This window comes from Suncus etruscus, chromosome 15 (assembly GCF_024139225.1).
Source record: "Suncus etruscus isolate mSunEtr1 chromosome 15, mSunEtr1.pri.cur, whole genome shotgun sequence".
NCBI lineage: Eukaryota > Metazoa > Chordata > Mammalia > Eulipotyphla > Soricidae > Suncus > Suncus etruscus.
The window spans coordinates 76,506,094-76,533,363 of NC_064862.1; the positions used below are offsets into that span (position 1 = coordinate 76,506,094).

Below are 27,270 nucleotides of genomic sequence, written 5' to 3' on the forward strand. Positions count from 1 at the left end.
CCATATGGGATGCCAGGCCTTTTCTGATTTTTAACATTTGACTCCAGATGGATTTTGTGCCTCATTTCCCAATAGTTTGGCAACAGGTAGGGATTCATTCTGCCTTAAGCCATGGCTCGCTCGCTCTCTCTCTCTCTCTCTCTCTCTCTCTCTCTCTCTCTCTCTCTCTCTCTCCTCTCTCTTCCCCCCCCCTCAGACATGTGCTTGAACTTGAATGATGGGGCCACTTCCAAAGAGTGGAAATGGCCGGGAAATCTGCTCCTGCCCCATGAGGTCCACTTTTGGCCTAGAATATAGTAGAATTCCCTTCAACTTTAATCCCAAATTAACCAAATTATTTATCCATGTGTGAGGTCCTGGTCTGGTCCCTGGTGTGGGGGAAGGGTGGGGCCAATAAATAATGATTCAACCTTTGGTTTGGTTTGGTTTTGGGGCCACACCCGGCAATACACAGGTGGTGTTCCTGGCTCTGCTGTCAGGAAGCATTCTGGTGGTGCTCGGAGGATCATATGGGATGGTGGGGACTTTACGTTTTTATATTTTTATTTTTCTATAACCGTAATACATAGTGGAATATAAAATTAAGCATAGCTGTGTTAATTACTTTTTTTTTTTTTTTTTTTTTTTTTTTTGGTTTTTGGGCCACACCCGGTGACGCTCAGGGGTTACTCCTGGCTATGCGCTCAGAAGTCGCTCCTGGCTTGGGGGACCATATGGGACACCGGGGGATCGAACCGCGGTCCGTCTCCTAGGCTAGCGCAGGTAAGGCTTACCTTACCTCCAGCGCCACCGCCCGGCCCCTGTGTTAATTACTTTTACAGGGGCAATTAGTTTAATTGTCCAAATCATTGTCCATCTATATGGGAATTACTTTATAAACAAAAGTGTATTGTAAGTAACCATTAATAGTTCCATAGTTTATCACTTTGGGGGCCACCCCTGATATTGCTCTGGGGCCCATATCTGGTGCTGGATTTGAACCACTATTGTCCTGGTTGTAGCGGCATGCAAGACAAGTGCCTTAATCTCTGCACTATCTTCCCAGGCCAACGTATCTCATTCTTTTATTTGTGTTCTTAACTATTTCTGAACAAAGATTATCAGAGTTCTGCTAGTCTCTTTAAGGACAGATTCTAGAATTATTTTTCTAGAATCCTTCCCGATTACTTAGCTGCATGTATTTGGAGAAAGAATCTCTTATCTCTAATAATGACTTAGCCAGAACACACTCATCGCAGCCGGGGTGGTTGGAAGGAGAAATCGTGACAAATGCGGGCAAGGATGCCGAGAAATGCTGGCAGGAATGTAAAATGCTCTGAGCGGCTCAGGAGAATAGCTTGGCAGTTTCTTCTAACACGAAACATGTAATTTCCATATGACTCAGCCAGTGCACTCCCAGGCCCAGAGAACTGAAAACTTGTGTTTCCATAACTACCTGTGCACGAATGTTCAGTGATTTATTTACAATAGCCAAACACTGGAGTTGGCCCAGGGGTGACACATCCAGAGCGGAATGTGCTCGCTCAGGAACAGAAAGGAAGTAACACAGCGCCCTGTAGCAAGGGGGACGAGCCCCTCTCCACTCGGGGGGACTCTTTTGAGAAATGGAGAACAGATAAGTGGGAGCCAGGTATTGGGAGGTGGGGTCAGGGTAAGGTTATAAAGACCCCCCTACGTTGAGAAATTCTGGGGATCCAGAAATTATCAGTATTTGAGGCCATGGTGGATTCGTGAGCCAATGCAGGTATGCAAATGCTATACAATGGCGCAGGGGTGCACGCATCCACACCCCACAATACAAATAGGACTGGGAGGGGCCTAGTGATAGGACAGTGGAGAGGGCATTTGCCTAGCACGCTGCAAATCGGGTTTGATTCCCAACACCCTATAGGGTCCCCTAAGCACTACCAAGAGTAATTGTTGAGTGCAGAGAGTACCCCGATCATTGCCAGGTATGGCCAATAAAAAAAAAGTCAAGCAAAATAAAACAAAACAAAAAGATAGGACTGGGAAAATTGGGTGGTGTTGATGTCAATTTCCTACTTGTGATTTTCAGTTTTGCAAATGCCACCAATATTTGGAGTGGGGGACTGAATAGAGTAAACAAGGAGTTTACTACCTCTCAATCTTTCGGGATTGAAATAAAAAAAAAATATGCCTTACGGAAGATATAGTAGGATTGGGATTTTGGTGATATTAAATTTAGGTTGTAATTTAGAACAAGATTATAAGGCTTCTGGGCATAAAAGAGCAAACAAATATGTTGCATACCTTGTCACTATTGTGATGACTGGGGTGAGTGCTTGGTCATGGTTTTCCTGTACTGGTGCTCATACATATTTGCCAAGTGCCACACTCTTTACCACTGGGCGAGAGGCGGGTGTCATACACTTGTCTATGTGCAATTGATTTGTAAGGGTATATATACCCAGTGATGCTAATGGCTTATTCCTCGTTCTTTGCTCAGGTATCACTACCGGTGGTATTCAGGGGACCCTGTGCAGTGCTGAAATGGAACTGGGGTCCACCACATGCCAGGCAGCACCCTATACCCTTTTCTGTCTTTTTGGTCTGATACGGCACATTGTTGGAATGACAGAGTGACCAGGACCACACTCAGATGCACACAAACTACACTAGGGGTTGAACTCTTGGCCTCATACTTGCAAGACAGGCACTTCTTTTTTTTTTTTTTTTTTTTTTTTTTTTGCCATATAGCTATCTCCAGGCCTACATGCAACCCTTTTGCTTTGTTTTGTTTTTGACCACACCCAGTGACGCTCAGGGGTTACTCCTGGCTACACGCTCAAAAATCGCTCCTGGCTTGGGGGACCATATGGGACGCCAGGGATCGAACTGCAGTCCGTCCTAGGCTAATGCAGGCAAGACAGATGCCTTACCACTTGCGCCATCGCTCTGGCCCCTACATGCAACATTTTAAAGAAGCTTGATGTTCAGGAGCAAACTTTTTGGACCCTAGATCCGGCAGAGACCTGCAGAACTGGTGTGACTCAGTAGTGGCAGCTTCTGCGCAGAAACATGCTCTCAGAAGCACTTGTTAGGTCTGTTCACACCCATCACAGCTCCTGTGACCAACCTCCCAAACCACTTTCTCAAGGGGACTTGCACTGGTTGATTTGAGGGCAAAACCCAGTACATGTGCATGAATACATAATCTGAACCATAAGTTCGTTTAAATCCACAATTTCATGAGGATAAAGGACTTATGCTGAGGAGGGAGAGATAGTACAATGGGGAGGGAATTTGCCTAGTATGCAGTTAACCCTGCAATACCCAGCACCCCATATGGTTCCCTGAGCCCTTGCCAGGAGTGATTTCTGAATGCAGAGCCAGGAGTCAGCCTTGAGCCTGGCCAGCTGTGGCTCCAAAACCCAATAATATTAACAAAATAATAAAGGACTTACGTGAAATCTATGATTTAATTTTAACTTGAGTAACATGCATTGTTATATCCATTTTATAGATGAGCAAAGTGATACCTGGAACATTTAAGCTATAGGCTGTGAGACCAGGGAAGTGGCTCTAGGGACTGGAGAACAGGTTTTGCACTCTGGAGGCCTGGGTTGATCCTTATTGCTGCCTGAGCCTCTAGACATACCTCCCTAGGACTCCTGAGCATTGTCAGGTATGGCCCCCTAACAAAACAAAACTCATTGAAAGAACATGTGTAGGCCCCTCTGGAACAGTGGCAGAACAGGGGAGTAGGTGCTGGCTTCTTCTAAGCCCCAGACTGGCATTAACATGATAATTATCCCTCTACAGGGCCCTGAACACAGATGAGAGATGCCTCCTGTGAGGAACTGGGTTACTTTCTTTATATCTAGAGGGTTTTTTGTTTGTTTGTTTGTTTTTGGGTCACACCCAGCAGCACTCAGGGGTTACTCCTGGCTCTACACTCAGAAATAGCTCCTGGCAGGCTCGGGGGACCATATGGGATGCCGGGATTCGAACCACCATCTTTCTGCATGCAAGGCAAATGCCTTACCTCCATACTATATCTCTGGCCCCTAGAGATTGTTTTTATTTCTTTCCAGGTGTTTGGGCCATACCTGGAGATGCTCAGGAATTACTGCTGTTGGTGCTTGGGGGACTACATGAGATGGCAAGGATCGAGCACAGGCTAGAAGTGTACTACCCAGTGCGCTATCTCTAAGGCCCCTTTATATCTTAATTTAAAGATGGCCGCCAGAAATTGGCTTCAGATCATGAACTCTGAAGTTAGTTCAAAATGTGGTGCATATATACCTGTGAACTTTTCTGGGGGAAGGGCCCATGTTTGTCAGATTCAGAGGCTTGAAACTCAAAAGTGGGATCTGAAGGACAAAAACTGGATCCAACAGGAAAGTTTTCCTCTGGAAAATGTTCCTGTTGTTGTTGTTGTTATTTTTGGGCCACACCCAGTGACCTCAGGGTTACTCCTCGCTATGCACTCAGAAACCGGTCTTGGCTCAGGGGACCATATGGGACACTGGGGATCTAACCAAGGTCTGTCCTGGATCAGCCACGTGAAAGGCAAACGCCCTGCTGCTGCGCTCTGGCCCCATGGAAAATATTTCAAATGCCCTAGCCCATACATAGACTCAGGGAAGTGCTTCATTTGGGGGCAATCAGATTAGCGATTGGGCCTTACACAGAAAGGGGGTAGATGCTTTTGCCATAAATGCTCTGAAGAGATGAGCCAGGTTTGATCTCACCTCAGCAGAATTGTTTGACATCCCTTAGCTGTCTATTCCAGGTCGCTTTAGAAAGCAGTATGCCTTTGACAGATTGAGTGTGCAATGAAAGAAGCGCCAGGTACACCCCAGGCTCAGCATAAGGCCCGGACCACAGCCTGAGCACAAATAGTGATGGACACTTTTTTTGGGGGGGTCATACCCAGCAGGGTATTACTCCTGGGGTTACTCCTGGCTCTAAGCTCAGAAATCGTTCCTGGCAGGCTCAGGGGACCATATGGGATGCCGGGAAGATTCAACCATCCTTCTGCATGCAAGGCAAATGCCCTACCTTCATGCTATCTCTCCAGCCCAGTGATGGACACTTCTGGATGGGGCAAATATCCTTTTTTGTTGTTGTTATTTTTGGGTCACACCTAGGAGCGCTCAGGGATTGCTCCTGGCAGGCTTCGGGGACCATATGGGATGCTGGGATTCAAACCATGTTCTGTCCTGGGTCGGCTATGTGCAAGGCAAATGCCCTACCCCTGTGCTATGTCTCCGGCCCCAAAGTATCTTTTTCTGCTTGGAGTCATAGTGGCTGTGCTCAGGGCAGACTTCTGCTTCTGTGCTCAGAGATCGATCACTCCTAGTAGTGCTCGGGTGAGATGATGCTGGCATGGAACTGGGATCAGTCACATGCAATTTGACCCCTCGTACTCTCTCTGCACCTGTGGGAGGGGGTTAATGTGCTTTTATCAATGTGTTTGTTTTGGAAGCCACTCTCCAATGTGTTTCTGGAACCCTCCAGTGCTGGAGGATCAAATCCAGGCCTCCTGCATACTTTGCTAGGAATCAGCCCATTTAACATCTCTCTCTTCGGGACGGCTTGTTAGCAGGAAACAAGGTGCCCTAGGCCAGGTGTAGCAGATCAGGTGAAGAAGTTCAAAACTGTGTAGACAAATCTGATAACCAGAAAGTTAAGATTCAAACGACTGGGGAGCAGGGATGAAGAGAGGCTTAGTCCAATTAAGCTTAGTCCAATTTAGAGAGACTTCTAGAGTGTGAGAAGAGAGAGATCTAGCTTGACTGAAAAAATGGGGGTCCCATGGGGGGCCAGTAAAGATTATTGATTATACTCAGAATGAAGTATTTATTGAGCTGCCAGAGTGGGAGAAATAAATGCTCCTGGCCTTGTAACAGAGCATGGTGAGGTGTCAGGACGTGCTAGAGGGGAGCGGGCAACAGCTGGGGTTCAGCTCCCTCTTGACTTCCTCAAGCATCAGTTCCTGTGTCACAAATGGCGCTTTCTGCGACCCTTTTCCTTGGGTCTCGGCTCAGCCACTCGCAACAACAACTATACAGCCACCTCCGTGCACGGCCCGCGCCGTCGACGTACGGCGCGCCCCGCCCCCCGACGTGCCCACGGGCGCGCGCACGCACGGCGCCACGGGGGCGCGCACGCACGCACGCACGCCGTCGCGGGGGCGCACGGGCCGGGTGCGCGCAGACAGGGCCGGGCCGGCGCGGCGATAGGCGCGCGCGCAGCTCCGGGGAGGCGGCGGCGGCGGCGGCGGAAGCGGCAGCGGCGAGGGCAGCGGGCGGCGGGCGGCGGGCGCGGAGAGTCTCCAGCAGCGACGACGGCGGCGGCGGCGGCGGCGACGGCTCCGCACTGGGCTCGGCCGGGAGCGCGCGAGGGTCGGGGCGCGGGGTCGAGCGCCCATCCCCCGGCGCCACCGCCCGCCCGCGCGCCTGGGCCGCCGAGTTCGCGTCCCGGCTCGGACCCCGGCGCCCAGCCCACGGCCGTAACCTTGAGGCGGCGGCGGCGGCGGGGCCGGGCCGGGCCGGGCCGGGGGGCGGCGGCGGCGGCGCTGGATCCGCGGCGACCCGATCGGTGGCGGGAGATGTCGAACCCCGGGACGCGCAGGAATGGCTCCAGCATCAAGATCCGCCTGACAGGTAGGGCCCGCGCCGCCCCGCGCCCCCCGCGCCCGCCCCCCCGTTGTCCCGGGACCGCGGGGGCCCCTCGCCGCGCCGCCCGGCCCCGCCCCTCGCCGGCCCCGCCCCCTCCGCCTTCCGCCCCCCCACGCACCCCCAGATCGCCCCCTCGCTGCCCTCCCGCCCCCCGGCCCCCCAAGACCCTCCATACCCCCTACAGCCCCCTCTTTTCCCTCCCGCCCCCCATAGTCCTCCCAGACCCCCCAGGTCCCCCTGGCTGTCTCCCCACCCCCACCGCCCGCCCACAGCCCCCCCAAGACTCCCCATACCCCCCTCCAGCCCCCTCTCTTTCCTCCCGCCCCCAGGTTCCCCAAGACCCTCCAAGGTCCCCCCCACACCCCCATAGTCCTCCAAGACCCCCCAGATCCCCCTCACTGCCTCTACAGCCCCCAAAGACCACTCCTCCAGCCCCCTCTCTTCCTTCCCGCCCCCCAGGTTCCCCAAGACCCTCCATGGCCCCCCCCACACCCCATAGTCCTCCAAGACCCCCCAGATCTCCCCCTCGCTGCCTTCCCACCCCCACAGCCCCCAAAGACCCTCCATAACTCCTCCAGCCCCCTCTCTTCCTTCCCGCCCCCCATGGTTCCCCAAAACCTCCATAGAACTCCAAGACCCCCCCAGATCCCCCTCGCCTCCCCACCCCCACAGCCCCCAAAGACCCTCCATACTCCCTCCAGCCCCCCACGATTCCCCAAAACCCTCCATGGCCCCCCCACACCTCCATAGTCCTCCGAGACCCCCCAGATCTCCCCCTCGCTGCCTTCCCACCCCTACAGCCCCCAGCGCCTCCAAAGACCCTCCTTAGCCCCTACAGTCCCCTCTTTTCCCTCCTGCCCCCCACGGTTCCCCAAAACCCTCCACGCCCCCCCCCCACATCCCCATAGTCCTCCAAGACTCCCCCAGATCTCCCCTTCGCTGCCTTCCCACGCCCACCGTCCCAACTGTCCCCCCACAGCCCCAGAGCCTCCAAAAGCCCTCCATACTCCTTCTAGCCCCCCCCCACGGTCCCCTAAAACCCTGCATGGTCTCCCACATACCCCATAGTCTTCCAACACCCCCCCAGATCTCCCCCTCACTGCCTTCCCACCCCCACCGTCCCCACTGTCCCTCCATCTTCAAAGCCCCCAGCGCCTCCAAAGACCCCTCTCTTCTCTCCTGTCCCCTGCAAACCCCGGATCCCCCCTCTTTTCCCTCTAGGCCCCTACAGCTCCCCAAGACCCCTCAGCCCTCCCACATCCTCCTCGCTTTCCTCCAGCCCTCTCGCTTTCCTGCTTTCCGCCTCTTCTCCCCCCACAGCCCGCTGTGCTCCCCTCCATGCTCCCCCTAACTCTCCCACCCACCTCTTGGCTTCCCACCGCCCCCCCCCCCCATCCACCCTCTCACCTATCTCCTCTCTCCTCCACCTGCCCTCCACTCTGTCTCGCTCTCTACCTTTGCCCAAGTGCTCCCCCTGTCCCCTTCCCCACGCTTCTCTCCTTCCCCACACCTGCTCCTCCACTCCCACACCTGCCCCCCTCGGTCTCCCCCTCAGGCCTTGCCCCTTGCTCGGCTCCCCCTTCCCACCCTCTCTCGATGCCTTATCTCCCACTACCCGCCCACTGCACGCCCCATTATTCCCCCCCCCACCCCCCCCCCCCGCCTCCCCATCCTGCCCTACCTCTTTTACACCCCCAGGCCTCCCTCTCTCCCTCCCCCCTGCTGGACCCACCCCCAGGTCCCCCTCTTTCTTACCTAACACCCCCCCCCCCCCCCCCCCCCGGGCCCCTGTCGGTGGCCACCCTATTTCTTCAGCAAATCCAGCCAGGGTCCTCTCCCGTGGCTCCTGGGCTGCTCCCCTGGCCTCCCCGCTGCCCAGACCTCCCTCCCGAGTCTGGCCCACTTCCTCTGCTCCTCACAGGCCTGCTCTGTTCCTGCCAATACTGCCTTCACTTCATAGTCAGCTCTGTCAGGCATTTATTCCATCACCCCCTTCACACGCGCGCTCGCCTGCACACACGTACATGTAATGCACATGCATGTGGACAGTTTTGCTGCACAAACGCGCCTCCTCATTCACTCCACTTTAGTCTTCAATGAAATGCCTGCGTCTCCTGGGTGGCAGTATAGTGCCATCTTCAAGGATGGGCACAGAGTTTTGTCGTATGCCTTTGACATGTGCAGATGCCAGGCCTCCTCTCTGGTGCTAGGGTCTTGTGGTTCTGCTCTGTAGGGCTGTGCCCGGCTTCCAGTATCTGGAGCCCTATTGTCAGCTCTGGGACTTTCCGAAAACGAATAGTTTTAGCTCTGGGAAGAAAATCAGTTCAGTCTGATCCTTGACCTGGGTTTTTCCCTAAATTTTCTTGCTTAGGATCAAGTCAGTCTGGTGAGATCCTCTCAGAGGACACTTGAAGGCAGGTGAAGAGCCCCAGCGCATTGGTAGAATCTTCGGAAGAACCCTACTTTATTTGTGTTTTCGAGAAAAGTCTTTCATTTAAAAAAATTTTTTTTTTTTTGTATAAAGATGTCAAGCCTCAGGTTATGATCAGACAAATAATCCGATCTGATGTTCATTTGGACTGACACTTAGAAACTGGTTTTGAGTAACAGGTCTATTCCAGGGATTTTGGTTCTGGAGAAACAATCGCTATTAATCCAGGCCTGGTGGAAACATTTCTCACTCTGTAACTACAGTAGGTACACGGTTATTTTTTATGGATGCATAAAAGACACATTTTTTTTTTTACTTTCTAATGCTTGTAAAACTGTAATTACTGACTTTAATTTTTTTTTTAATTCACAATGTAATTTCTAATTGACACAGGTAGGTTTCAGTTTTCACGTTGAAAGCAGAAGTAACTGATTTGGGAAGTTTGGTAGAGACTTGTTAGATGTTTTAGAAGGAAATAGTTCAGTTATGAAGTTTATGCCCAGTGCACAGATCTTACTCTTGCTGGCACTCTGGCCCTTTCCTGATGTAAGAGAGGCACAGGTTGTCTTTCCAAATGCTTTCAAAATTTGGGAATTGGGAGCAGAGATCCCTGGAGCTTTTTAAGGTATGGTTGTTCTTTCCAAAGCTCTGTTTCCTGTCCCTCTTCTCTGTTATTACTGATGTGAGCTAACATTCGTGTGCCTGGCCTCTGTGTGTGGGGTACAGGATGAGTGTCTGCAGATGAACCCCACATTTTCTTCAGCGTTCATTTTTGTGGAGCCCAGAAGGCACTGTGAAGTGAGAATAGATTCCAGCTCCTTTTTTAACCTGTGGGACAGTTGGAAATCTGGTCAAAGTCTGGCACTTTGGGTTGCCATGTTTTTGAAGTTGTATGGTTTGTTTTGTTTTTAATCACCCAGCAGTGTTCATGGATTACACCTGGCTCTGTGCTCAGGGATCACTCCTGACGTTGCAAGGGGGACCATGTGGGGTACTGGAGATTGAACCTGGGGCAGCCATGTGCCAGGCAAGTGCCCTGCCCACCTTACTATTATCAGTCCATTGTGGAGTGATATGACTGCTGTTGTGGTACTTTAGCAGATACATAGTTTTGAAACATTTTCAGTAGGTGTGAGGCTATGTTTAATGTGTGTAAAATTGAGTGATCTTCGTTAGAGATGTTTAGAGTTCGCTGGGAACATTAAACGTTGGAAATTTTTAAAATTGTAATTCAAGCAGAATTTGCAAAAACTTTGTTGTTGTGTGGTACACAAATGAATCCCATCATTCAATAGTTAGGACACTAAGGGTAAGGGATGGAATTTTGAGCTTTAAGGGTTCCGCAGCACGACTCAAGGAAATTAAATTTTATTTGAATATTAGTTAACCCATTGTCTAGATACTTTAGACACCAACTGTCTACATTTTTCTTTCTTTTTTTTTGGGTGGGGGCACACCCGGCGGTGCTCAGGGGTTACTCCTGACTGTCTGCTGAGAAATAGCTCCTGGAAGGCACGGGGACACCGGAATTCGAACCAACCACCTTTGGTCCTGGATCCGCTGCTTGCAAGGCAAACACCACTGTGCTATCTCTCTGGGCCCTCTAAATTTTTCTTAAATGTACATACCTCAAAGCATTCTCAGACCTCTGTGTTTTTGTGCATTCGGTAGCAGCATGTTTTGAAGAGGGATTCTAATTCTGAGGAATAGAAAGGCTCCATGTCCTGAGGTGTAACACAGGTGAGGGAAGGGAGGCCTCCGGTGTAGAAATCCAGATTCCAGAATGGGAACAACTGCTACTAGTTTCATCTGTCAGTTAGGTGGCCCGGATGCTGAGGAAGGGTTCACATTCTCCTAGGGGGTCTGTGGAGGGGCGCTAGCTATAGTATAACAAGGAGGGCATTTACCTTGCATGCAGCCGGCTTGGTTTGATCCCCAGATCCTATGTCGTCCCTTGAGCCTGCTTAGAGCACTGTGGGTGTGGCCCCAAAGACTGGGAGAAAAAGAAACAAGAGTTGTGGATGTTTTCTTAGTCTAGGCCCAGCAGAGGTGTTGGGAAGGCGGCAGGTGAGGTGGGGCATTTCCAGCCCTTCATGGCAGGGTTTGCATCACTTTTTCCTCAGGAGCTGCCTGTGCCCAGCTTGGAGGAGAGGCAGGACACAGCTTCAGGCCGAGTTATCTGTGTGGGGGCTGGGTTAGAACAAATACGATTGCAAAACCTACCAGGGTGGCCAGAGGCAGGTTCTAGTACTGATCTTATTTGCCATCTGATAACATTTGTGTTCCCTTAAAAACTCTTTAAGTCTGTTTTTCTCTATTTTTTAATAGACATATCCTCTCCCCCCAATCCCCCTCCGTGGAGCTCAGAAGGTCTGGGGGCCCTGCTTGCTAACTGGGTCAGGAGCTCAGTGTAATGGCCCCAGGCCTTGGTGCTGGGGATTGCCTGGGTCACCCCTGCGTGCTACACCCAGGAATGCTCGTGGAGGATTGAACTGGAGGTGGATGTGCGCAAGGCATGTACTGTAATTTCTGTGTTGTCTCTTGGCCCCATTTTTTGTTTTTTTTTTTTTTTTTTTTCTATTTTGGGTCTTTGGGCCACACCCAGTAACTCTCAGGGGTTACTCGTGACTATGCACTCAGATATTGCTCCTGGCTTGGGGGACCATATGGGACACCAGGATTCGAACCATGGTCTGTCCTAGGTCAGCACATGCAAGGCAAATGCCCTACCGCTTGCGCCATCGCCAGCCCTTCTTTTGTTTTTTTACTTATTTGATTTTGGGGCTTCACCCAGTGGTGCTATGACCTTACTCCTGGCTCTATACCCAGTAATCACTTCTGAGGGGTCCAGGGGATCACATGGATATTAAACTCAGGTTTGTTGCCTGTGAGGCTAGAGCCCTCACCTCCATCCTCTCTCTCTGGCTCTTTCTCCCTCTCAAATCTCAGGGACCTTGTTCTACTTGGAGTTGAAATCCTTCAGTTCTAGGGGCCGAGATACAGCACAGTGGTAGGGCATTTGCCTTGCAGGCAGCCGATTCAGGGCAGATGGGAAGGTGGTTCGAATCCCAGCATCCCATATGGTCCCCCGTGCCTGCCTGGAGCGATTTCTGAACGAAGAGCCAGGAGTAACCCCTGAGTGCTGCCAGGTGTGATCCCAAAACCAAAACCAAAACCAAAAACAAACAAACAAACAAAAAATCCAAACCTTTCACTTCCCTTATTACAACTACTGTCTCTTTGATAGTAGTTGTTTCTCAAATTAGAATTTCAGCTTCCAGCTTGTTTGTCAGATTGTAAACCGCCTATTTTTGCAGAAAGGCAAAATTGGGTCCATGTTCTCCTTTCCCCATCTGCGGGCTGCCACGTGCCAGTGAGGGACAGTGGGTGAAAGGGGAGTGTCTGTGGACCGGGTCACTTGAGTGTTTCCTCATGAACAGCAGCTACAAAAAGACAAGAAAGTCTAACCCACAACATTTCTACACTGACTCAGTGATGCCGTTAACTAGCCTGGCTGCCCTGTACCTGGTCGCTGGTTTTTGAAGAATTCAAACAGCTGAGCGTGCATTTTCCTGAGTGGTCAGTGGGAAAGGGTGCGCAGAAATCTTTGGAAACGTTTCAGAAATACTTGGGTCTCTTCCGGGGCCCTGCTGTTCTGCTGGAGAAGATTAAGATTCTGCTTTGGATCAAGTTTTTAGAATTTCGGAACTCTTTAAGGCCAGATTTTTTTTTTAAACAATGAAAATATGGTTTTATTTTTTGTCACTGAATAACTTGTTTTGTAAGTGAATATTATTGAGAGAAAGTTTCCAAATTGTCTCCTTGTCATTCAGGCTGTGGTCCCTCAGGCCCTTCTAGCAACTAGAGTTACTTGAGCGCGGTGTAGAGAAACAAAAGCTATTTTCCTTTTGAAACGTTAGAATTACTGTTGTGTCTGCTGATGCATTTCTGCCCATTTAGATATTTAAACTAAGTGGAATGTTGTTTCCAGATTTCTGAATTAAAGGAAAAGAGAACCCCTCTCTGATTGTTCTCAAACAAGGCTTACCTGATGCACCATCAGCGCGTCTGGCGCGATGTGCGATGTGCACCGCCCTTGCAGCTGAGAGGAATTTGGACCGGCCTAGGAATGTCGGCACCACACAGCCCCTAGCTGCAACCCATTATGCTGCTGCCGCCTGATGCGTTTCAGATGTTTGGAGCTCCCAAGCCCAATTTGGAGGTGGCTTTCTGGAGTAGAGGAGCAGGGGAAGGCCCAGTGGCCCTGGATTGTGCTTGGTGTGTGCCCAGCATCTACTCAATCCTCTGAAGGCGGCGGTACTCATCGTTTAAACTCCAGTTTGGGACCAAGGTGGTTTGCATTTTCTTCCTCATTTGGGGAGGGTGTAATGTGGTGCTGGGGATCCAGCCTGAGGTTCCCCACAAGGCAGAGCAGACCACAGCCCTTAGAGCTGACTCTCCCAACGTGGATCTTATTTCTAATGCACCAAAGTGCCACAGTGAAGAGAAGCAGAAGTGGGTGGACTGAGCAGCTTTCTCCTGGCTCCCTTTTCCTCTCAGGAATGGCAGGTACCTGCCTTTTCCTATCGTGCGAGGACTTCATAAGCAGGCATAGGATATTTTGATGAGTCGTTATGAATTATGTATCAAGCAGCACAGTGTGAATAGAGCCATAGATTCCCTGCTATTTTTTTTATCCCTAAATAATCTTGTAAATGCAAAAGTGAAGGGTGTAAATTTGACCACTGAAGCAATGCTGTAGATGCTCCTGATAAACATAGAAAAAATGAATAGTCAAGAATGAATGACTAAATTCTCTGCATGCAACGACTTCCTTGGAGAAGCCCAAGCTGGCTCCTCTTTAATTGTGAAACGTTGGCAGCACTCCCGTTAGATATCAGGAACAGTGCATGGGTGTGCACGACCACAGTACCATTAGCCAGCGAGAGACAGCAGAAAGCAAAATGTCTATGATTTGCTGATGATATGATTGTATACTGGAAAAAATGCCCCATAGATTCAGCCCCCAAACAATGGTAAATATGATGCTAATAATAACTTGAGTAAAGCATCTGGATGGCAATTTATGGCAAAGTAAAATAGATGAAAAGTGATATAGGAGGCTGGATAGTACAGTGGTTAGGGCACTTGCTTTGTACATGTCCCCGGCATCTTAGGTTTCCCTGAGCACTGCCAGGAGTGATCCCTGAGCCAGGAGTAAAGGATGTGGCCTCCAAGCAGAAAAACAAATTGATATGCAGAGACAAATAGGAAGTTTTCCATCCCAGTGTCAGTGAAGGTCCTGGACTTATACTGAAAGTATAAGAAACTTTCAAAATGAGGTAGTGAACGGCTGGTTAACTTAATTGCAAAGACTGGACAATTCACAGAAGGGGAAATGAGAGTGGATTTCAAACCTGTGAAAGTCTGGGGGGAAAGTGCAAACTGGCAGAGAGAGAGAGAAACAGTGTTTCATCTGACACTTTGGCAAGAACCAGTTTGAAATACTTTTTCAGGACTTGTGGAGAAAAATGAAATCTCTTTCACACCGACATTGGTTGAGCACTTAAATAGACATAATAGAGTAAGGAGGGTATTTGGGACACCCTTTCCCGCTTCTTTCCCTGGGGACTTCCTAGGTCTATTTACGTATTTATGTGTACAGTCTTCTGTATTAAATGACTGCAGCCTTCTCCCCTAAACGATAAAGGACTGGAAACACTGTAAATGCGCCTGAGAGTTAGGTAAGGAAATTGTATACCCTCAGGGATTGGTGGCTGTAGGAAAAGTGAAGGTGCTTTCTATGTTGGCAGGAATCTTCTCTTAAGAGACATTATTGGGGTGTCCGGAAGAAGCGAGGTTTTCTAGAGTAGCTGTAGCAATGCTTTTAAATAACAAAGCTGAAGAACGTGATAGCATTGGGTGTGGAGAAAGGTCAGCACCCATCACCCATCATGAGCTCCGGGATGACACCCATGGGTCCAGTGGGAACCCAGTTTCAGGACTTGGCCCTTTTGTACTATTTAGCTATTAAGAATAAGGGGGGAAAAAAAAAGGAAAAAGGAAAAAAATCGAAAGTGCTTACAGCTGCTACTATGTTAATTGCCAGTAATTGTGTTTTGAAAATTCAAAGCGTCCAATATTTTAAAGGGTTATAATACCATTTGTGAATGTGAATGTTTATGTCTATTTCCTCACTAGGAAATCTCAGGGTCTCCAGAATAAAATTCTGTGTGCTCTTTGTAGGTCTGAATAAACAATAAACTATATTTATTCTGACACTGATTTTCTGGATGGGGGAGGGAGACTTTTTGGTTCTAGCATGATAATAAATCCAAATAATTCCTTTCTTTTCAAGTAGTGCTGGGGAGGGGTAGGCTAGCCAGACCAGCGGTTCAGTGTGAGGCTCAATGATGCGAACATCTGCCTTCCTCCTACCCTCCTTCCCCTTCCTCCTATCCTTGATCCTTCTGTTCATCTACCTTCCTCCTTCCCTCTTTTCTCCTTCTCTCCCTCTCCTTCCTTCAGTTCATCCTTCCTTCCCTCTTCCTTCTCTTCTTTCCTCCCTTCTCCCTTCTTCCTCCCTCCCTCCCTTTCTTCCATCCTCTCCTTCCTCTTTCTTTTCCTCTCTTGTTTCCTCCTCCCTTCCTGCCTGCCATACTGGGGCTCCCCAGATGCAAAGCCTGTGCTGTACTCCAGTCCTTTGAGTATGACTCTGGCCACTTGTTAGTACTTGTTTTCTTAATGAATCCTGGGGTCCTGACTCTCCATTCTGGTACTGGTTCTCAGAATTGATTTGGAAAGTCTACAGCATGTAGTCTACAGTATGTATTATAAGCCACTAATAACCCTCAGAGACTTTCCCCAAATGTGTTTGTTTTGAACTTTTTAACACATTGATGCTGGTGCTGCAATTTGCGTTAATTAAACCAGATTTGAGTGTGAGCCACTGTGGCACATGCCCACGCCAGTGTGTTGAGGAGCTGCTGGTTAAATTCATTAGTGTTTAAAAAGTAACTTTGATATTTGACTCTGAGATACAAGAGGGCTGTACTGATGTCACTAATCTCCCACCCCCATGTCTTTGAGACTGAAAATTCTAAGATTTGGCGTTGAGGCCTCAATGGGCTGAACGAATGCTGCACGTGAGGGGCCCGTGTTTGACCTCTGGGACTTTCGAGTCTTCTGAGTGCTGCCAAGAGCACTAAGCTGAGAGTAGCCCCTGAGCACTGCAGGGTGTGACCCCCAAACCAATCCCACTCCTCCTTCCCAATTGTAAGTTTTATGGAATTGTATTTTTACATATCTTACCTACAAACTCCAGATTTGACAGTATCTTGATGCTTGCTGAAACATTTCAGCAGTAGTACTGCCTGGGATGGGGGAAATGTTCTGAGTCTCCAGAAGGTTCTTGTAGACAGTTTCCTCCCTGGAGCCAAGGTCTGAAGCTTCCAGAAGGGCACCCCACCCCCGCCCCCAGCTTTGGGCCACACCTGGTTGTGCTCGGGACAGAATGCAGTGCTCAATATCTAACCCATGTCAGCCGCATGCCAGGTGGGTGCCTTAATCCTGTACTGTCTCTGATCCTTAAACATTTTATTTACCTTTTGTGGTATGTTTTTTCTTTCTTTGTTAAACAAATGGTATGCAATTTTACTCTTTAAATATAGATTTTTTTTTTCCTTAATTTAAAAGAGAGAGTCAATTTTACAAGGGAATAAAGGATGGTTTCTTTTGTAAGTGGGCGACCTTCTCAAGCGCAGGTGCAGAATGCTCAAAGCACACTCTACCCGACAGTAATAAATGACTGTGTAGCAAGTATGTAGAGCCCTGTTTCCAAGAAGGGACCCTTTCTTCCCCCCTTTTCTATTGGGATGCTGGTTGAACTCTGCTTCTACTTTCTGGAGCTGCTTGGACTCCTGTCTTCTCTTGATTCTGCAGGGTTAGGTGCAAGACCTTCCTCTTGCCCCCAGACACTCTTCCAGACTCTGTCTGGAACTTACAGTGCTCAGAGTTGACTTATTTTTCCTCCCACAAGCTCTTTCCTCCTGGTCTTCCCACTTTGTTGGGGCTCCCTGGTTGCTCGATGCTCCTTACTCTTTCCTGCCTCCTCATGCTCCATCCTGTCACTCTCCTCAGTTATCTGGACTGTCTCACAGGCCTGTGGCCCTCTCCTGCTCCAAGTCCCAGCCCTCTAGGCCCTCTGTAAGCTCTTGACGCTGCTGCTTGTCTTGTTTTTCCTTTTGAGTTTTTGGGCTAAACTTGGTGGTGCCTGAGGTCACTCTTGGCAATGCTCAGGGGGGTTGGGGATTGAACTGGGGCTGGCAGCTTGCAAGGCAAGCTATCTCTCCAGTCCCTGCTTGTCCCTCTTTTATTGCCATATTCTTGATCATCCAGACAGCTGGGCTACAGTTTAGTTATTTCCCCAATTGAGATAAGTTAGGCAGTGAACTGTGAAAGTCCTCCTGAGTGTGAGGTGAAGGGCCATCAGGATACATCCTGCTGTATTACCTTCCCCCACCATCTCTCTTTCTGTTTCCCTCTCTCCCTCTTTCTCTCTTTCCCTCTGTCTTTCTCTCTCCCCCTCTCTCTTTCTCCCGCCTCACCCTGTTGTTGAGAATTGAGTCCTACACTTCAGGTATACAAGGCAAGTGCTCCTCTGCTGAGCACCTACCTGGCTCAGACTTTTATACACATCTTCTGCGCTCCTTGTGTCCCCAAGGGTGCCTGTGTCGTGGGTGCCGTTTACCAGCCGATGCTCCCTTGGGTGGCTCCTCATTGGGCTCTTGGGAACACTGGGGTACTTGGTTCAGGGCAGGAGATGGACTCACTGGAGGACACTCTGGGAGTGAAAGTGCAATGTTCAGAGTCAATTTAGCACCCACAGCTGGTCCCTGGACTAGGGCTGAGTGAGTCAGAAACCTCTGGGTACTCACCATCTTTGCAAATTTTGCTATTCTCTGGCCATTTCATTTTACCCTTTGGGGGAACCTTGAGAACACTTTGGGATTCAGCTTCTTATCCTTTTCCTAAATACCCTAAATAGCATCTTTCAGGTCTCTCAGCTTTCACTGTTCTGTTTTGAAGACATTAGAGATTTGGGGAAAGTCAGAGATGCCTCCTGGCAACCTGTGTCCCTCAGCTTTCCTGACAGGTCTAAACCAAGGACAAGCTGGTGAATAATGGTGGGTCCTTGGTCCAGAGTCAGGGCTTCCAAACTGTCCATCAGGCCAGGTTCCTGGGGTGCACCTGCTAGTGTCTCCTTAGCCCCCTGCTCACTCACCCTCAGCCCCCTGGCAGTCATCACTCTGTCCCTAAACCTGCAGAGCATATACTAGCCCCATAGCTTTCTTCCCTGTCTCAAGGACTCGCTCCTCGCCTTGGCCTGGGGAAATTTGTTCCTCCTGGTGGAGTGACCTTTCTTTCGATGAACATTTTAATTATTAAAAATGTTTGAAAGTTTTATGAACCACTTTCATGTTCATCCTTTGATTTCCCCTCCCCCCAAGTGCCTGGCAGCTTCTTGTCATTCAGTGCTAGTGAGTCCGTCCCCTTGGATAGATGGGCCTCCACCGTGCCCTCCAAGCAGCTGTCTCCCTCCCTCCACAGTGCTCCTCCCTTCCCAAGATTTTCTGGTTTCATTCACCCATCTGTGCAGCCGTGCATTCGGCTTGTTCTGTTTTCACCAAGTATTGCTAGTTTTTCTCATTGGGGCTGGGGCCCAGTGCTTCCCGCTGTCTGTCTTTCTCTGTCTCTCTGTCTCTGTCTCTGTCTCTGTCTGTCTCTGTCTCTGTCTCTCTCTCTCTCTCCCCCTCCCCCCTTCTCTCTTTCTCCCTCTCCTCTCCCCTCTCTTTCCTCTCTCTCTCTCCTCTCCCCTCTCTTTTCTCTCTCTCCTCCCTTCCCCTCTCTTTCCTCTCTCTCTCTCCTCTCCCCTCTCTCTCTCCTCTCTCTCTCTCTCTCTCTCTCTCTCTCTCTCCTCTCTCTCGCTCTCTCTCTCTCTCTCTCTATCTCTCTCTATCTCGCTCTCTCTCTCTCTCTCTCTCTCTCTCTCTCTCTCTCTCTCTCTCTCTCTCTCTCTCCTCTCTCGCTCCCCCACACTGGGCCCAGCGACTTGTTTACATGGGAAGTGCCTGGCAGGCACTGGGGACAGTGGAGGGGGTGTGACGTCTGTGGGCCCCATTGTGACCATGTTGCCTAGGCCCTGGGCAGTCAGACTGTTGCCGGCCAGGCTGGGGTTTATTTGACTGAAAAATTTAGCCTGCTTTCAGGCAATTCTAGGGGCTTGGAAAACTCAAGTTTGCTCAAGTCTAGGATTCTTGGCTGGTCTTCAGAGCTGTGGGTTTTCTGGCTGCCTCATCAGCCTCCTCCTGAGCCCTTGGACAGGGTTGGGAGGTGCAGGTCGGAGGAGGGACAGCAGGAATCAGCCTGGGGCTGGAGATGCTCTGCAGTTTTCTCTCTTCAGTACCATTTCCAGCGAGATTTTGGGGGCAGTGGATAGGTGTCCTCCTACCCTGCCTTCTTGCCACAGGCTACCTCTCTCCTGATTTCCTTTGATAGCACTGCAGGCCCCCTGAAGCCCAGGATGGTCTGTGCAGCCTTCTGAGTGAGCTCTGGGATGTTCATGGAGCCTTCCCTGAGGTGAAAGACAGTTAATAGCTCAGGTCAGGCAGGATGCTAATGGAGTTTATACCCAATCCTCTGCCTTCTTCCAGCTGGTTTCTTTTCTTTTTTGTTAATTTCACCACACTTCTCAATACTGATATATATATATATATATATATATATATATATATATATATATATTTTAATACTTATATTTTAAAATCAGTTTGAAAATGCTGATGGCATTCAGTGGTAAGGCTACGGAGAAAGAATTTGATTCAATCAATAACTGAAAAATCCCAGAGCGTTCCAAGGGCATGGCAAGGGCCCCACATCTCTTCTTTCCTCAGGGCCATGGACTCACAGCCATTCTTGGCTGTCCTTTCTCCTGCCCAGGAGCTGGCAGCTGACCACTCTTGGCTCTTTTTAGCTTTAAGCAGCAGTAAAAGTCCACTTCCCCAGTGGCTCAAGCCTAATGTCGAGTCCTCTTGTTCAACTGGCCCAGAGTGACATGTGGCTAGTAAGCTGGGGTGTGCCCTGGAACCCAGAGACCATGTCTCACCCCCACACAGGACTGGCAACATGTGCAGGAGCAGGAAAATGGGTGCACGGAAGACCAGCTATATATAAGCAATATTATCAGAATTGTTTTTCAAACATGAGCTTTTTTGTATATTTGTGGAAGGGTGGCAAAGCTATCATTTTCATCAACTCCAAAAATCAAATGGGGCCTTTCTCCATACTAGTCTGACGCAAAGATAGACTTACACACATTTTAGGGTTCTTTGTTAGCAGATGGGAGAGGTAACTCTGGTACATTTTGTTGTTGTCGTTGTTGTTTGTCACATTGAATGGTGCTTTGGGGCTACTCCCAGATCTGTGCTTGGGGTTCGCGCCAGGGACAGTGAGGTGCCAGTGTTGAACCTGGTCTCCCTACATGCAGGTGTGTACCCAGCCAGCCTTCTAAGCTCACTCACTTTCTCTTTGGCCAAGAAAACCAACTTCTTTTTTCTTATTTTGGTTTTTGGGTCATACCCAGTGGCTCTCAGGGGTTACTCCTGGCTCTGTGCTCAGGATTTGCTCTTGGCAGGCTCACGGAACCATATGGGATGCTGGGAATCGAATCACCGTCCTTTTGCATGCAAGGCAAATGCCTTACCTCCATGCTATCTCTCTGGCCCCAGAAAAACAAACTTTTTTTTTAATCACACCCGGCAGCGCTCAGGCGTCACTCCTGGCTCTACGTTCAGAAATCGCTCTTGGCAGGCTCGGGGGACCATTTGGGATGCCGGGATTCAAACCCACCGTCCTTCTGCATGAAAGGCAAATGCCTTACCTCCATGTTATCTATCTCTCTGGCCCAGAAAACCAACTTTTAACATGAACTTATTCTAGAAATTTTGTTGTTGAGTGTCATGTAGAATATTTCTGAGTTGTTGCTATTGTTTTATTTGGGCCATTTCAATATCAGAAGTTAAAATTCATGTGTACAATGTAGGATGTATTCTTCCATTATGTCTTGAGAGAGTACAGGAATTTTAAATGAAATATATGTTAAAGCCAGAGAGACAGAGTACAGAGATTAAGATGTTTATCGGCATTCAGCAGATCCTGATTTGATCCTATGTTCCCGCAGACACAGCCAGCTGTGACCCCAAATAAATAGTTAATTGTAAAGTGATTTTAGGCTGTATAAAGAGAAAATAAAAGAGGTATTTATGTAGGAGATAAGTTTTATAAGTAAGGGCTAACCTTTCCTGTAATAAAGGGTTTGAATTAGTATAGCTTTTCTGATATTTGAATTTCTGAGACGAATGTGATAACTCTAGACTATACAAATCACGGTATTTGAAGTTTCATATTTTATTTTTTTCCCACCACCCACCTGCCGACCCTAAATTTCCATATTTTCACTTCCATATTCATGAAAAAAAATCTTTCAGATGTTTGGCTAAACTTTGAACCGTACTCTAAGCCTTGGCCCTGTATGGGTGACCCCTGTCCCCATGTAGAGCCTGAGACGGGGTGTCTAGGAAGTCTTCAGATTTATTAGATTCCTTAGTTAGAGAAATCAGGGGGAAGTGGAGGCCCTTTCTAGTGCTGTGGATATGAACCTGCAGACAGGGCCTGGGAAGAACTAAGTTTCAGACCTGGTGACTGATACCCACTAAGTCTTATTTTCATGAGTGGAGGGTGATTTGGAGAGTTACCCAGTTGTTTGTGCTGACAGAGAAACACCAGCCATCATACACTAAGGAATGATTCACCCAGAGATGCCCAAGCCGGTACAGCCTGAACAGTGCCCTAGAACCCGCCATCTATGGTATTTTGGCTGCAGCATGAAAGTCCTGGAAATGGTTTGCATACCCACAAATGAATGCCATCTGTCTCAGTGAAACAGCGTAGCGGCATCTCAAGTTTCTTTTCATTTTGTTTTTACCCTTCGCTTAACTGGCATTTGGTCTTGTGTATTGCAGTATTGGCAATCGAATTATTACTGATTCACTGTGTTGGGTTTAATAATGACTTGGACAGAACCCAGGAGAGATTCCACTCTTTAGCAAAGAAGGGAAAAAAGCTGGGGATGTTTCTGGAAGCCCCTACTATTGGTTGACTGCATCAATTGGACACACCAGACAGGCTAAATGGTGGTGCCCAGAACCTTTCCGGATAACACCATGTTGGCATGAAGCGTGCTGGGGAAGGCATTCCTGATACTACAGACAGCATATATTGCTGAGAAGGCTGGTGTGGTAAGCTAGTTTCACACCGAGACTTGTGTTTTGACACTGTGTGGGGCTCATGGGCCGCAGAAGGGATTGCTGTACCTATGCTTCGTATTTTTGAAAGTATCTGGGGGTCCTGGCAGGTAGTGCCTCCCCTTGGTTTATGGTAGCATCCCCATGATTCAGTTTTTGTCTTCTTTACTGGACCAACTTAGGGCTTACTTCTAGCTCTGTGGTCGGGATTGAACCCAGGGTAGGCTGTGTGCAGAACAAACCCTCACCCACTATGTTCTCTCTCTCTCTCTCTCTCTCTCTCTCTCTCTCTCTCTCTCTCTCTCTCTCTCTCTCTCTCTCTCTCTCTCTCTCTCCCCTCTTTCTCTCCTCTCTCTCCTCTTTCTTTCTCCTCCCTCTCCCCCCCCCTCACCCCCACAGGTTTTCTTTTTTTAATGTCTGGTTTAACATGAAAATAATTAAATTACGAAAGTCTTGGAAACTTGACCTGTTGTCTTGTTGCATTATTCGTGGCTCACCTCTTGGGCTTCCTGTCAGCTGATTTCAGTGTTAAAGACAGCGTGGGTTAGGGGCAGCTTTGCTGCTAAGCCATTTCCTCAGTCCCCTGGCTGCCCTTTCACCTGCTAGGTGCGTGAAGTATTTCAGCAAATCTTGGGGAAGGGCCATATCATGGAAGCCTTCTGACCCAGCAGTTCTCTTTCTGGAAACCCAGGAGGGGTGTGTACTGGAAATTGTTTCGAGTTTAGCTTGACATGAAAAATCCAGTTCTTGAAAAGGTGTTTCATTGACCAGCGAATGGCACCGAAGTTAAAGTAACAGGATAGTGATTTCCAAAAGGAGTCAGCCTAGCAACTTAAATCCTTCTCGTCCCTGTAGTGGTGACACTATCTTGAGAATAGCCAAGATAGCTGACCCAGAGTTCTCAGCAGGCAGTGTAGACGATAGGATTAGGGCTTTCATTTCAGGCAATGAGTCAGAGTTTGTTGTTTTCATGTTAGACTGGTGTGGATTCATTCTGGGAAAATCCAGCTAATTAATTAAAAGTGGGAGGGGGGAATCAGAGCCTAAACAATATCTGTGTTGGCCATGGCAGCGGTGGACCCAGGCTCACATGCACAGGTCCTGCTCTGTCACCCAGCTTCCCAGCGAGCGAGTGAGGGAGTCTTTTAAACAGATGGTGCCTGCCTGAGGTGGGGAGGAGTGTACTTGAGGGAGAAGCTGGGGGCTGAGGGCGCTGCTCAACTCCCTGCTCCCTCCAGATGTGTGTGCTCTCCCCGTCCTCCACTGCCCACATCACATGCCAGGTCACTCAATCTCTGTCCCTACCTGCAGAACTGCCTCAGCTCCTCCTCCCAAGTTTTCCTGTTCACTGAGCCAGGGTGGAGCTACTCTCAGGGGTCCTGAAGGAACCCTGCCCACCTCTGTGGCTCTGTTGTTTGGCCTCCTCTGGCTGGTGTGGCCACTGCTTAGAGCAGCTGTGAAGTGCCTCAGACTTGGAAGGGCCCTGTCTTGGTAATGTGATAGTCTATCCGAGGAGAGAAGGGAAGGAAAGAGTAGAGGAGAGGAGGAAAGGGAAGGGAAAAGAAGGGAATAAAAGGGCATTTAGCAAAGAGAAATTGGTGCAGAGAGACACTTGGGCTGCTGAAGTGGCTGCACTCATAGGGAGCACGTCTTCCATTCTTCTTATCTGGACAGGTTTTAAATTGAGTGGGGGAACCTATCAGGCTTGCTTAGGGGCTACACCATCAGTTCTTCATCAACCAGGCTGCTATTTCAGCACAGGGTCTTAGGATGTGGTGTTGCTTGGGCCCATTGGACTTGAGGGTATTTGGATAATCCCCGTGGGTCTTGGAGTCTCCTCGGTTGCACTCAGTGTTGCCCAGGGGACCACATGGTGCTGGGAATCGAGCTTGGGGGTCAAAGATGCTCCACTCCTTACTCTCTCTGGTATGCTTGAAAGGATTCTGTAGCTCTAAGGAGGCATGAGGCTCTGGGGTTCAATCCAGAGTGACTCCCCATATCCTCTACCCCCTCCCTCAAGGGAGGAACACTTTGTTATTGTAAAGAGATAGTATTCTTGAACTGGCTTTTAGCTTTTTTTTGTTTTTGTTTTTGTTTTTTTTTGTTTTTGTTTTTTTGGGTCATACCCGGCAGTGCTCAGGGGTCACTCCTGGCTGTCTGCTCAGAAATAGCTCCTGCTATATGGCACGGGGGACCATATGGAACACCGGGATTCGATCCAACCTCCTTTGGTCCTGGATCGGCTGCTTGCAAGGCAAACGCCGCTGTGCTATCTCTCCAGGTCCAGCTTTTAGCTTTTCTATTTGAATTTGATGGGACTTTCCTAGTCTGATTAGTTTGGAAGGAGATCTAGTCATTTGACTAGTCTGATTCTGCAGAAATATGGAGCCCCCAGGTCTACCTGGAAAACACACTAGCGCTCAGGAGAACACAGGAACAGGGGGAAGGGGGAGCCACCTTCCCCATGGGAAGGTAGCCTAGAGCAGCTTGGGGAGGGGGACAGTGCAGGACTAGCCCCTTCTGTGGAAGAGGAACAGATCTGAGGGAGGAGGCACCAGGTGTGAAGACTGAGGGTCAGGGTAGATCCTAACCCAAGGCTGCCCTTTGTAAGGGACACTGCTGAGGGATGCATGAGAGGTTGCTGAGGAGCTGTGAGACACACACAGGGCTGGACACACACACACACACACACACACACACACACGCCCCCTCCCTCACCACCACCCACACACACACACACACATGCCCCCACCCCCACGCCACCCAGTCCTGCTGCTGCCACCTTTGAGGCACCCCAAGAGCAGCTGGTGTGATAACAGGTATGTAATCCTTGTCCTCAGACCCCACTGCTGCCAGGAGAGTATGTGGCGTTCCTGAGCACTGATGGTGGAGGGGACTCAGACCCAGGTCTCTAGTTCCTGAGTCTTCCTAGGGCTTGTCCAGGAGGTTCATCGGGCCAAGTATAAATTGCAGGTTTTTGCCATCAGATCCCAGTGGAATGAATATTGTATGCTTGGTTGCTCACCATGGTGAAGGTGAAGGGCACACAGTTGCCCTGTGTGCATGGGGACAAATTCCTCCTGGATCCCGGTCTCAGTTGCAAGAGTCTGGGGATGTTTGATCTGGGCCCAAAGAGGAGTTCGGCCTCAGCACTTACTGTAGTCAGTGCATTGGCTTTGGATCTTTTCAGTAGCTCCAAAGGAGCCATCAAGGGCTCCTCTCGTCCTGGCAGGAGCGCAGTGTCTGGGTCCAGATTATGTTTTGGATTTGTCCATTTACAAGGACTCACTTAAACTTACTTTGTGGCCAGAGCAGGTAAACCCCACCTGAAGAATCTAGACGGGGACTGCTCATGTGCGAAGCTGGTCCCAAGGATGGACCTGTCCACTTCCCTTCCTGAGTCTGCCCAGGAATATTCTAGACTCTGGGGGCCAGCTTTAAAGTCCAAGTACTTGGACCTGAGTGTTTTTTGTTGTTTTGTCATTTTGAGTTTTTGGGCCACACTGGGTGATGCTCAAGGTTTACTCCTTGCTCTGAGCTCAGGAATTACTTCTGGTGGTAACTGCATTCCATACCCTATGGGAGGCCTGTGTTCAAACCCTGGTCAGCCACATTTGAGGCAAACACCCTCCCTGATTTGTCAATCACTCCGGCCCTTTGTACTTAGATCTTTGGCACTGCCCAATCAGTCCTGTTTCATTTGTTTGCCAACCAGGTCAACTGTGGGCTGTTGCCCACAGTGCAGGTGGGCAGTTAGGTCAAGCAGGGTTCTGCCTGGCCCTGTTGCAGCCCAGCATCTCTGGGACATGGGTCAATGGCTATACCTGTCCCAGGACAGCTGAGCCCTGTGCTGTCCCTGAGTGACCATGGGGCAGGAGCTGTTTTTGACTGCAGCTGCTGTACCTCCTGGGAGAACCTGGGGATCTTGCTGGCACGTGCCCTACCCACTGGCCTACCCCCCCCACCCCCCCCCCCCCCGGCTTCCAGTTTTTTCTTTTATTGACTCCAAATAAAATGATTAAACTGTGTCCAGTCAGTCATCCTCTCTTCTGGGATAGTGCTACCGGGTCACTGGGCCCAGCCAAGTTAGCACAGAACTGGGGAATGTGGTCTCTCCATTCCAGCACCCCTGACTGGTGCACCTTCCATTTATCATGTTGCTTCCTACCCAGCCTGGACTCTCATGGATTATTTACTGGGTGTCAGGATGACATGTGCTTTATTATTTTTTGCAAATATGTTATTGAAACGTTGGTTGGGAATTGTGTTTCCATGAAAAATTAATGTTTCAGTGCATTGGAAAGTTGAGAATTCTCGATGGAGGCAGGTGCTGCATCCTGAGCCCTTGCCCAATACCTCCCAACCATAAAAACTGGACTCTCTGTCTGTTTTCCTGAAGCTGCTTGTCACTGAGATCTGTCATCTGCTTAATCACCCTTGCCCCTGTGAGCCAAGCATGGGGAAAATGTGCTGGTGCTGATCATGTGGGTCTCCGAGAACTTTCCCATGGCACTCCCGTCCCTCCAGGAATCACCACAGCACCTTGTGAAATGGTGATTTGGTGCAAGCAAGCCCTGTTGCTGTCCATGTCGGACTGAGCCTTTCAAGTGGCGTGGGGCCAGAACATGAATGAGCCTCTCAGAAACAGCAGGTTCTTCTAGTTGCTTCTATGGGGTCAAATGCCATCTGGGGGTAACAGCACCCAGTTAAAGGGTACCTTGCATGGATCCCAGAGTGGCTGTCATTGCTAGCTGCTCTTGATTTATTCAGAAGTCAGTTGGTGGCTCCTTTGTTTGATTTAAGGTTTTTAAATTGATCGAGGCACTGTGAT

At 49.5% G+C, this 27,270-nt stretch overlaps 1 protein-coding gene across 2 annotated transcripts in view; it reads left to right on the forward strand.

The window, feature by feature from the left end:
* The first annotated feature begins 6,538 nt into the window (after positions 1-6,538).
* SMURF1 (SMAD specific E3 ubiquitin protein ligase 1) overlaps positions 6,539-27,270 on the forward strand; it is a 70,334-nt gene continuing 49,602 nt past the window's right edge. For both annotated transcript variants that reach the window (XM_049788589.1, XM_049788590.1), the window contains exon 1: positions 6,539-6,632. In XM_049788589.1, coding sequence (XP_049644546.1) covers positions 6,578-6,632 — 55 coding nt within the window. In that variant the 5' untranslated portion in view covers positions 6,539-6,577. The remainder of the gene's footprint in view (positions 6,633-27,270) is intronic.